Here is a 13,589-nt window from a genome sequence, read left to right as displayed (position 1 = left end):
TGTATCAATTGATATATCACAGAGACACGCATATATATATATATATATATATATATATATATATATATATATATATATTAAGTAATGTGATCTATAATTTAAAAGTTTTAAAAAATTTTTAAATTTAAAAATCAAAATTTAATTAAATTAAAAATCAGTTTCATAAGAAGGAACAACAAAGTCTTTGACTTTGTTGTTGTTCCTTCTTATGAAACTGATTTTTAATTTAATTAAATTTTGATTTTTAATTTAAAAAATTTTTTAAACTTTTAAATTATAGATCACATTACTTAATATTGAATTAGCTCTAGGACATTTAACTATCGAGCTTATTATATATCTAAATTACAACGAGCATTTCCTGTATTTTAATTAAACTAGTAATTTCACTATTATATTAAAATACACTTAGCTCTTTAGACTATTATTCTAATCTCCTTTAAATATATATATATATATATATATATATATATATATATATATATATATATATAAAGCTAAACGTCTGTGTGTGCCTGGTCACGAATAGGCTACTATATGGTTGACTATTATAGAAAACTGATCACATATAATGATAGAAGATGTATTGAGACACAGGAATGGATATGTTTGATCTAGCATAATGATGATTCATTAAAATTGTGGGGGTCTGTGTACGCGCCTGGTCCACAAAGTATGGAAATAAAAAAAATTTTAATTTTAAAAAATCGTTTACAAGTTGTTTTTTTTTATATAGATGTACATAATAATACCTTGATGAGTATGTTTTAACTTAAATAGGGATGGTATAACAAAATTGTGGGTCTGCGTTCACGCCTGGCCTCCATAGAATGGAAATAGGCACAAACTTTAATAAAGACTTTTCATATCTATCTGCGTAAGGATACTTTGATAATTATGCTTCGAATTTGGGGGTATCAAAACCAAATCAAAATATGATGAAAGTAAAAATAAAATAGATAAAGCCCCATAATTTATCATAACATACCTATTCACACTGAAAAACTTATCACAATATTCTGTGGATCTATATTAAAAAAACTTTGTTAAACTTTGTGACATATTTCCATTCTATGGAGGTCAGGTGCGAACGAACACCCCATAATTTTATTATACAATATTTCTTCAAACTGAAACATAATTACCAAAGTATACTTACACAGATATATATATATATATATATATTATATATATATATAATATATATGTGTATATATATATATATATCTGTATGTATATGTATATATATATATATCTGTATGTATATGTATATATATATATATATATCTGTATGTATATGTATATATATATATATATATATATATATTTAAAGTGATGGTTGTGTAGTTCCAACGAGAGAGAAAAAATGTATATTTAAAAGCGTGTAGCCATCAACAATTGTGGGTTTTTTAAAGGTATCCATCATATTTTTATTTTAAAATATTTTTATAACGCGTTTCGAGCTTAGGGTGTGCTCTCTTCAGATGTTTTCGTAAAAAGTTTTTCTTTAAAATGGGAGTTTGTAGTCTGAATGATTAAGCACACACTCACACACAATCACACACGCATACATATACATTCATGTGCATGTACGCATGCACACGCACACGCACGCAGGCACACACACATACACACACGCACATACATAGAAATATATGTAGGAGCATACATATATACATACCCACCTACCCACTACACACATACTCACACACAACCACCGCTAACAATTATTTTTATTTTTTTTATTTTTCATATATATATATATATATATATATATATATATATACTTTTTTTTTCCAACCAAAACACGCATGTATATATGCGCTTAATCATTCAGACATACGTACACGCACCCACACACACACAAGTAAGATGGAGAATAGGTAGGAGAAGATATATATACACACATATACACGCACATACACACATATATATACCCACATACATGTATGTTCATATACACTCACAAACATCCACATACTATGTAGGCACATACACATACACACACACATGCACACACACAGACATATGGAGGGGCTCACACATACGCATATATCCATATCCACACGAACACATTTACCCACTCATATATGTGCATACATATGTATATATATACACACACACACACATACGGATGTGTATACATTCATCCACCCATATATATATATGGGCAGATGCACTCATAATCACACATACACATACATATTCATACATCCCACCTTATGTATATATTGGTTGAAGTTTCCTTTCTTTTCTAATCCAAGCACATATGCATACATGGATTCGGTCACCCAAACATAAGTGCACGTATACACACAAACAAGATGTAGCATAGATAACAGATGATATATATATATACACACACACGCATACACAATCATATGTGCACACTCACACACACACACATATATACATGCACACACGCGCGTGCATACACATACATACATGCTATACATGGGGAAAGAAAGTCTTTAAAAAGAACCCTAAAAAAACATAAAAACCTTCACCAAATGGACCAAAAGCCACTCTTTGAATATAACTTTGACCGGACACTTTGAACACTTACAGTTGGAGTCAGAATGTCTGAGACCACACATCACTCTGAAAAACACATTTAGTATCAGCGGAGGTAACTCTACAAACTCCCATTTTAAACTTTTTACGAAAACATCTGAAGAGAGCACACCCTAAGCTCGAAACGCATTATAAAAATATTTTAAAATAAAAATATGATGAAAACCTTTAAAAAAAACCCACAGTTGTTGATGGCTACACTCTTTTAAATATATATATATATATATATATATATATATATATATATATATATATATATATATACTATGCATTATTTATATGCACACAGTATGCAAATGACCAATTTTTGGCACCGTTTATATGAGACTATGTAACATTTTCAAGCCATGATGAAGCAAACGCATAATTTTAATGCTTATCACTACTGAGTCTACAATCATTTTTAATGGAATAGGATAAAAAAAGGTGTGGTTTACCATATGAATGTATCCGTGGACGTAACCCCAGAGATTTACACGAGCTTCCCATCTTTCGGCTTCCGGGTTGAGGAAAGAGAAATTCCCACAACCCTTGATTTCAGTGTAATCATTTGATACCGCCATTGCTCGCTCCATCACGGATGAAGGACCATAAAGCGCCAAGTTGTAATCTCGCATTGTCTTCTTTTCATGACCGCGGTCGCCAAAGTAACCAAATTTGCCGCTCATGTCGCCCATAGGATACTGACTGTGGGTACCCTGTGCAGGGGAGGGAAGATTTTGTATAGGTACTCTGAATGGGTTCCACATGTAACCAAGTGCAACCTTAGAACAGGACTGGTGACTGTCTTCAACGGCCGGATTAAAATAGATGGCCCACGTATTGGCTTTCTTGTTTAGTCCGATCATATCCACACGGACGACTGCTGGATCAAACTCTGTCTGCTGTTCAATGGTGACTGACCCTTGCATTGTAGTAGACGTATCAACCATTTGCCTCATAACGGCCTTATAAGGCCAATGGCGATAGATGGTGGCACAGGCAAGACGGTTTTGGCGGATATTGTCAAAGATTACCAGGGATCGTCCTTCGATGCTGTAGGGACCAAACAAGGGCAAGAAAGTGGTTGTGATAAAGGTCTTTTTGGCCGGACGTTTTTTGGACCCAGAACGGATCTGGATTCCACCTACACGTTTTGTGATATCTCCGACTGCGCAATGAAAACCCCTTTCTTTGCGACACGCATCCATGTACTGTCCATCTAAGGCAAGGTTAAATGGGTTGTACACGTTTCCGGTAGAACTGCATCGATGAGCACCATCTTTATCATTCCAATCCGTAGCTGTACGTTCCCCAATTTTCCATTCATGATCCATTGTTGGACCAGTTCCGTCACTGTAATCAAGTTCAAAGTAAACACTTGTGTCAGACATGGGATCTTTCGTACTTTGTCTGAACATTACATATCCAAATACAGGATACCAGAACTTGGCCATCAAGATAACAGTATCTTCAGGATAATTCACATTGGAGCAAAACCAACGGCTTCCATCGGTTCTGTGCACAACAAATGAGCGTCCGATGATGCTGTACTCCTCAAACAAAGGTAGATTCCAATCCCAATAGGTTTCAGCAAATGTGTCCCTTCCATTCAAAGTTCCGAATTTACCGCTCAAATCTCCAACTTCATACTGGTCGTTCGTACCGGCCCCGGGTGCAGGTGAAGAGTTAGGAGGTATATCGAACGGGTTCCAGTGGCCGGAAATTTCAGAGTTGGAGCATTCGTCTTGGTTGGCGGTGATGCGTTGAGAAACCGGATACTTATGGATGTGATAGCCGGAAGCTTGGTCACGCATGTTCTCAAAGTTTACATACAGGACAGTCGGGTCATAAGGAGAGTCTTGTTCGAAGCGGATCGATCCCCAAGATCCGTCTCCTTCAAAATACACATGGGCCGTCTTGTGGCGGTACTCTTGGATGAAACTGCAGGCAATTACTTCCTCGTTTTCATCCACAATGCCCACCCATTTTCCAATTATGTTATCGTTACCGGTGACCCAGACATTCTTTTCGATCCAAGCTTCTCGATGGTCATAAGGGTTCTGCCCGACAGGTAGCATGGGCAATTTTTCGACGCGACCTCGCGGCTTGTAGCGAGCTTTAAGGCTACGGCACATTTCACTAGTTTCCGTTTCGGATGTTGGATGAAAGATGTACCAGTGGTAAGAGGACCGCTGCTGGGTGCCTGGTGCCATATAGTACAAGTCGGAATAAATCGTAGTGTATTCTGTCTGCTCGTACTGCCTAAAGATGATTCTCCCGCCGATAGAACTCTGGAGGCGGGCGTAAGCTGTCACATGCCGACCTCTAAACATGATGGTGGCGCATGCTGGCTTTTTTGATGATTGTGTGGGATTCAAGAGCAAAGTGTAACCTGAAACGAAACAAAACGGAAATAATTTATCAGAGTTGTATTATAAGAAATTGAATACTATTTATTGTATGACAATTTTCATTTATAGCACAAAAAAGACAAGCATAAATTATTTAAATATTTAAAATATATTGAAAAGTATTGTATGATTTTGGTGCGTAAGAAAATGTAATTATTGTAATTATGAACGGCTGACATAGGTTTTAATATTAATGAATAAAAGCAAAAAAAAAATAAAAAGTAAAAACAAAAAGCACCTAACACATTGTGGTCTTATGATTTGTTCACAATCAAAATTGAATGGAAAACTAAAAACCATGACGAACACTGTGTCCAATAATGAGTACCCTCTTGATGTGATTAGATCAATTATCAAAGGGAAAATAAATACTTTTTTTTCAAAATACGGTCGCTAAATGTCTGATTTACATCCGTTTGCCTTGGTTAAGGACATTAAATGAGAAATTCGCCAGAAAAATCAGCTCAATAGTTGAAATTGTTCTGCTGCTTCTAATGTACGTGCTGTGTTCTCTATAAAACCGTTAATGTGTTACAGAGCGCAAATGCATACGAAATGCGAAATGGCATCATTGTAAGAAAAAGACTATAAAAAAGAACGTGTGCCCAGACGATGACCTTCGAGAGCATGTTTGAGAGCACGTTCGAAACAACGTTCAAGAGGACAAAGGTCAGAGAGAAGGAGACAATAACATTAGAAACGTTGTTGACGTCACGCCAGTAACAAGTTACGCGTGGTGGGAGAATGAGGAAATAAATGTCGTTGTTACAAAAAAAGGAGTTGAATTATTACTTGTTCTGTGTTCCTTGCGACGTATACTGCATACAACGTGTTGGGCCTCCGTGTGTAAACGTGGGTTACGTTACAAATGACGTCCACAACAACAACAATAATAATAATAATAATAATAATAACAACAGTAATAATAATTATGTGATTTACCAATTTCAATATAGTTGCAGTGTCAATTTGTAAGTCGGACGGTGTTGCGATTAGATAATAGACTTCAACGACACATGCTTAGTAAAATTAGAAATGAAACCTTCCAACCAACGGACATTTAAAACAATACTTTTGGTCTATCTACAACGGACAATTTGCTTTAAAAAAACCACATGCACAACAAATTTTAACATTAACTCATTTTCCATCCTGCGTCAAGCTCACTCGAAATATCATTTGAAGATCTTGAAGACTATCCACGTCAATTGTAAACAGAGGAAATGTTTTTTACGCTTGGGCGGTATTAGTCTTTAAGATATTCCTCCATTGTATATATATATATATATATATATCACAACGCTTGTTTTATTTTAAATATAGACAGTCCCCCACCCCCGTTTTTTTTTATAATAAAATTCCTACATACAGCTCTTGTTAAGTGATGTCGAAACCAGTCGGTTGACTTTTTTATTATTACTTTTTAATTTTAATCATGAATATTAAAAAATATGTCTTTTCTTCATAATTGAGATGATTAAACATATTGCATTTTTTTACTTTCGAGATCACTGCTTATGAAGGACAAGAGCTTAAAGTTAATCAGACAAAAAAAGGAATGACACCCGAAAGATGGGGAACACTATGGGAGTATTTACATTGATCAATGGTATCAATTTGGTTTGATAACTTTTGAGTCATGACAGGAATTTGTTAACATTCGATTTGAAACCACCAAGTTTTAATATACATGAAAGCAGTCTGACAGTAATGTGTCCACGGGTGAAACAATTTGCAAAAAAGTTCTATTCATGGAAATTTTGTCTGATGCTAAGCACATATAGGGAGAAAAATTATTATTTTCGTTGTGGAGAAGTTCTTGCTGTAAATGTCTTTCAAGGGAAAACCCAAAGACTGGAGTTCAGTCGGGCACCTTACATGGTATTAAATGTGAAGCTCTTGCAAAGAAGCTTTGCCGTGGAAATTCTACATGATGTCTCACAGATGAAGAGAGTAAGAAAAGTATTTTTCACCATGGCAGAAGACGAGTTTGTGCCATGAATATCTTACAAGAAGGAACCAGATGTTAAAATTAAGTTGAACATTTTTTCTTTATTTGATCATGCTTTTTAAGGTGTTAGTGCTTATCATAATCCAAAGGTAGACAGTGAGACAACACCATAATGATTGGTAATGATGATGATGGCAGGGTTTGATTATTCTAGAGGGTGGCTCAGACAGAACTTGAAAACGATGACCATGTTGTAATCATCTGAGAAGTAGTCCTGCGCTGTTGTATTCCACAGATAAGCATTTCTAAAAAAATAAACTTTGCTCTTAGAAGTTTCGTTTAGTACTAAGTAGAAGACAAAGGGAAACTATTGGAAGTAGTTGTAGGTAGACGAGTTTTTGTTGCAAATGTTTTAAAGCGGAAACCATAGATTGAAGCTCAGTTGAGTACCTGTCGTGAAAATAACGATAGAGTAGAGAAAGACTAGTAATGTCTTCTTGTGAGTTAGAAGCTCTTGCAAAGAATCTTTGTCCATGGAAATTCAGCATGGCGTTATCCAGATAGCGGGAAAAAGGAAAGTCAATTTTTAGTTGTGTTAATAAGATGAGTGCTTGCTGTGAATATCTTACAAAGAGGAACCAGAGATTAAAGCTCAGTCGACCATCGTCCATGAAAATAACGGCAAAGTAGAGTAAAGTAAACGAGAGAGAGAGAGAGACAATGTTTCTTCTGTGAGAAAGAGAAAATAGAGAAAAGAAGAGATCATCCATCCACTAGATTTCGAAGTCAGTTTTGTACTTTGCCAATACTGGAAAAAGGTGCGCTGAGCGACACCTCCCAATTAGTAACAGCAAATAAAATATGCTTAACTTAACATGTACTTACAATTGGTAATAAAAATAAATTTTCTACAGAAAGTTTTTGGTTGAAGCTCTACCCCCCCCCATCACACCACCCGCAAGTTTTAACCCTTAAAGTATTATGCGATCAATTTCATTGTTTATTTTAATCAATCATTCACTAATTAAAATTCTTTTTTCATCGTTATACTAAACTCTTAGGATCGTTAATAGCATTCCACAAGATGGCGTGCGGCTCACTTGATTACACAAATTATATTTGATTGAAAGTTATTAATAAGAATCAGTGTTCATATGTTTTCATTGCAGAAAATTCATTGAGAAACGTTAGGAACATTTAAATAAATCAGTTTATACATTTGTTTTTAATGAGCAGACGATAATAAGAAACAGTTAATGAGCTCTGTGTGTGTGTGTGTGTGTGTGTGTGTGTGTGTGTGTGTGTGTGTGTGTGTGTGTGTGTGTGTGTGTGTGTGTGCGTTCAAATGCTTATGAGTGTGCACGTGTGAGTTCAGTTAGCTATCCAAAGTCTGCGAGAGGGACAAGAAGTGGCTGAGGCAAGCTCTGTCGTGGACTTTAGCTAAAAATTACTGTCTTTTTATGCATTCAGGATGGATCAAAACAGAAATTTTTATGATTGGTTTAGAATATTTTTATTCGATTCCAAGTCAGCCAAATGCATGCGCAAATACATGCGCAGAAACCATTTTAAGCATTTTTATTTTGGACACCGAAGAGTGAACTTCGATTCTACAATATGAGCATCAACACCAAAGAATATGTCTTTATTTAAAAAAAAAAAAAAACATTTTTTCTAATAGTTCAGAAGTTTTATTTCCTTTCTGTCTCAGGAAAAAAATGTCTGTGTTCAGCTCACACGGTAAAAATCAACCAAAAATGGTTGAATGATAACTTTTTACCAACAAATTCATTATCTTAACTAGACCGAGAACTTGTGGGGCAAAACGAAAAGAAAATTGGCTGGTAGAAAATTTGCAAACTTTGTAGGGCATTAGGAAAACAAAACTTTAAAGCAATGTAAGAAGTTTAGCCAAACTAGTTACCTTGTTGATATAAGTGTCATGGGGAAGCAATTCGGTATTAGCTGAATGCTAATTTGTTGATTTATTTCTACTTGCAGTCAACCCAGACAAGACGTGAAGCCACTTGATATTAGGAGCTAACACAAATGAAATATGATTATTGCAAAGACAGGAGATGTCTATTGGTCTTAATCTTGAAAGGATCAAATCTATAAGTAGGAGGGAAACAGTCAACAGGAATAGAGTTCTATGAGTTGCAGTTCTTGGAAAGAAGCTACTAAAATTGGAAGCTATATTACAATGATTGATGGAGACCATTATATCAACTAATCAAATCAACTAGAACAAAGAAAGAAGGGTATAGATCAGACAATTTTGAAGAATACATGATATAATAGTATTTATAGAAAGTCTGAGACTAGCAACATCACGTCTGTGAGAGATAGAGACTGCAGAGAAGAATAAAGTGTGAGGGCCAATCAAATTACAGATACTTTTCTGCACCTTATTAAGAACCCTCAAATGGGACAGAAATGCACCAACCCAAATATGACAACAATATTCAATGCATGGTCTGCATGAAGTTCTCTATGTTAGTTTTAGCTATTCGTTAAACTGCAAGCTTACACCTTAAATCCCCAACACTGAAATCCTCAACACCGAAAATAGAAAGGCTCAGCAGCTGCATGCAAATTGGAAGGAGTATTGGCCTAAACTCACAAAGAAATGGCGGAGAAGCAACGGTGTAATTTCCATCTCATTGATTTGTGATTTCCAAACTTGACACATCTTTGTTTGCCATACACTGGGAAAGAGATCGCCAAAGTTCGACGGATCCTGATGCTGACCCATCGTAGATTTGTACCAGAGTCCTGTTAACCGGATATCTCTGACATTACCACGGTGCCACTCCATCGGCTACAGTAGAGAAGGGTTGGATTTTAGGGCGCTAATGTTGATCGTCTGGTGATTACTTCTTGACGATGAAATAATGAGGCTTTATTCTTGGCTTTTCAAAGCATATCCAGTTGTTGTTAATTACAATGAATAAACACAGACGATTATAATACGGGCATATTGTTCTTATTTATCCATTCAAACATTTTGGAGCAGACAGAAAAAAAAAACTAATAGCAAGCGTATTACCTATATTGCTACCCTTTTAAAATAAGTCTTTTCTTGTCTCAGTTCCGTCTCAAAAAATAAACATTAATACTTGTTATTTTATCACATCGAATTATTCATGTTTATTAAGCTGTAAGATCGCAGTTTTTTACCACTGACACCGAAAATACTAAGACTCAGCAGCTGTATACGAAATCGGGGAAGGTTTGACCTAGAACATACAAAGGAATAGCGCAGAAGCAAGCGTTGTCACTCTCTCTTTATTGATTTGTTGTTCAGCACTTGACACCTCTTTGCTTGCCACACACGCAAAAGCAGAGACGACCACAGGACATCAGTCAAAAAATATACGTAGCCTTGAGCCCCTGGAGGGGCATAGGCCATCTACAACTTTGTAGATGCTTTTGTAGCAAGGAGATCTTTTTACAGGGTGAGGGTGCTGGCCCCACGCCCAACCTTCCCAGAAGGTACATACAGCACATAGCCTTCCCAAATGGTCACCCATCTGGTACTGGCCAGGCTCAACGTTGCTTAACCTCAGTGACCCGGCGAGAACCGGTGTGTCAACGTGATTGTGCCGTACACAGGACATCAGTGGCTGATGCAAATTTCTCTTGGATTTTCACTGAAGCCCTTTTAGTCGGCTACCTCTGACACTACCACGTTGCTACTTCTACTATTACGGTGAGGAATGGTTGGGCTTTAGGGGAGGAAGAGATTGATTATGGGCCAATCTCAATGTCATAACGTTTTAAAAAAGCTTTAGCGGTCATTATGTAAATAAAGCAGTGATAATTTTCATCACATTAACAGCATCTTCAGCGATGTGTGTTGTACTTGCTTCCACAAATTGACTGATTTGAAAATCTGTTTTCTCCTAGCTTTAAAAAAACGTGACGTAATTCGTTATCTTGACCCACGCCTCTGTCTTGTTTTACTGATCTGACCTCTCTGGGAATGATTCCGTTCTACAGATCGCAGCAATTTGTTAACCTGCAAGATCGTAGATTTTTACTCCTAACAGTAAATGCAATGTTTTAAGTGAACAACAAATGTCTTTATACATCACAGTTTCGTCTAGTAGTTGCTATACAAATATTCTTTATATGCAGAAAACGACACAAGCAGGTGTCCGCTGAGAGTTTCTGAAAGATTTTATTTTTGGAGACAATCCACTCACATCAGAGAGAGAGAGAGAGAGAGAGAGAGAGAGAGAGAGGAGGGGAGAGAGAGAGAGAGAGGGGGGGAAAGAAACTGATGTTCTTTTCGCTAATTATTTAGTTAACTGACTTGGTGGCACGCGGACTAAGATATCAAGGTGGGATTTCACACTTAGCGATTATAAAAGTTCTTACAGCATTATTGGTGGTATTTCTCGTACTTGCTCTCACAGACTGACTGATTAAAAAAAAACCTTTGTTTTCTCCCATGTCCATAAATGTGACGTCATTCGTCATCTTGACTCATCCCTCTATCTTGTCTAACTGATTTGAGCTCTCGTTTTGTTTGAAACTCCAGTTTCAGTCATTCTTGAGCCAACCCCATGAGAATGATTCGGTTTTGTAGATTTGGATTATCATGGCATACACTCAGTGTGGCCCTTGTCAAACTCAATATAAGCTCACCTAATCGCCATTGACACTGGGTTTCTAATATCTAACAGAAGAACAGCAACGTTCAGTGGTAGCATTCAAAATCGGGGAAGGTTTAGCCCAGAACACACAATGGAATGGTGCAGAAGCAACGTTATCACTTTCATTCCATTGATTTGCGGTTCCATATCTGACACATATTTACTTGCTACACAAAGATGAGAGACAATTAGAGGACGACGAATCTTGATGTTGGATTTTATTGTAAGCCAGGTTGTTATTCAAATACCGCTTGATGCCAAACCTGTTCAACGTGGGTGGCACTACTAGGTACCGGAATCCCAAACGATATAGCTCTGACATTATTACGGCGATGAAAGATTGGACCCTTGAAAGTATGGAATGTTATTATTATCTTAGTCATTAGTTATTTAATTTAATCCTTTATTATTGTTTATGTTGTAACTATTTATGAAACTTGCAATAACAGAGTGAAACTAATAATGACAAAATAAAAAGGTGCGCATGATCGTCGAGAAGAGTGTTTTCTCAGAGATGGTAATGAGCTTACGTTTCTTTTAATCCCCGTCCATATTGTTGCTCTTTGTTTCTTTTAAATTGAAGAAAATTATAAATACGTATATTAATCAAACGATAAAACAATCTAGCGTGTATACGTGTGCACGTATCTTGCTATTAAGAAATACGAGTACATGATTCCAAAGCCTATTTAAAGTTATCCGTATGTAAATGTGAGAAAGTTCGAATTATTGTAACAAAGAGCGGACGCGCGTATGAAAATGCATACGAAAGGCGAAATGACGTCATTGTTAGAGAAAAAGACTATAAAAAGGAGAGTTCACGTTCGAGACACGTGGATGACGTTACAATCGTAACGAGAAGTCACGCGCGGTGAGAGAACGGGGAATAAATGCCATGGTACAACAACAAAAAAGTGTGTTAAAGTTCTTTTCTATTCTTTGTCTACTTTGCGACTGAGCCTACCACGTGTTGGGTAACATTAAATCATCATAAGATTGACATAAATACCAATATTATATACAAGCACACACATATTATTATTATTATTATTATTATTATTATTATTATTGACACACACACACACACACATTAATTATTGGTATAACTTAACCAAAAAGTGAACTCTGGTCTCCCAACTCATAAGCTAACACTTTACCCAATATGCAGAATAGAAGTAATCTTCTGCACACCTATAAAGTTGAGTTTTTTTTCACTCTGACATTGATCTTAAGAGCCTCCTTTTTCTATTTAAAAATTCTTAAAACGAACTTCTTAATATATTCAGTTATGCATAGCGACTACATGAAAGTTAAGTAATTTGAAAATTCCTTTGAAAATCGAGCGTTAATTAATTGCTTATTCATTTTTTATGGTTTCTTATGAGATTATTGGTTTCATTTCATTATTACGTTGAATTCTATTTATGCATAGTTTCTACATTCTGCATAATTGCGTAGAATTTAATATATATATATATATATATATAATATTTATTTCAGGACTATATATACGTATTTCAAAGGCGTACCAGTGGTTTCATTGCGTTGAATCAACCATAGGAAGTTGAATGGTATCAGTGCAAATTCATCAGTGACTTTGAATGAAAAGTCTGCATTGTTTCGCCTTTTAAAAGTCGCTGATGAATTTGCACTGATACCATTCAACCTCTTATAGTTTATTCAACGCAATGAAACCACTGGTACGCCTTTGAAATATGTATATATAGTCATGAAATAAATATTGTATCCTCAGCTCTCACGTCCACGATCGAGCACTTTATTGGATTTATTTCATCGCTTCCTGACACGCTATATATATATATATATATATTTATATATATATTGACATCCAAACAGTGTCGCAGCCTATATAAACCACGAAAGCCAACAAACCAGAAGTCCAAGAGTCGAGTTTTGCCCACATTATAGCCCATCCATTGAACAAGTGGCAGAGTGCTCACATCGCGTGTAAGAGATTCGTTTCGAATCTAGAGTTCAAAGATGTTCAAC

General features: G+C 35.9%; 1 protein-coding gene across 1 annotated transcript in view; it reads right to left on the bottom strand.

Moving 5' to 3' along the window:
* The window catches only part of LOC145283539 (uncharacterized), a 139,533-nt gene that overhangs the window by 42,248 nt on the left and 83,696 nt on the right, over positions 1-13,589 (bottom strand). Inside the window, exon 4 of the mRNA XM_080132409.1 lies at positions 3,012-4,948. Coding sequence (XP_079988535.1) covers positions 3,012-4,948 — 1,937 coding nt within the window. The remainder of the gene's footprint in view (positions 1-3,011; positions 4,949-13,589) is intronic.

This window comes from Euprymna scolopes, chromosome 8 (assembly GCF_053919585.1).
Source record: "Euprymna scolopes isolate OS-2025 chromosome 8, ASM5391958v1, whole genome shotgun sequence".
In the NCBI taxonomy this organism is placed as follows: Eukaryota; Metazoa; Mollusca; class Cephalopoda; order Sepiida; family Sepiolidae; genus Euprymna; species Euprymna scolopes.
This window is presented reverse-complemented; position numbering and strand designations above follow the sequence as displayed.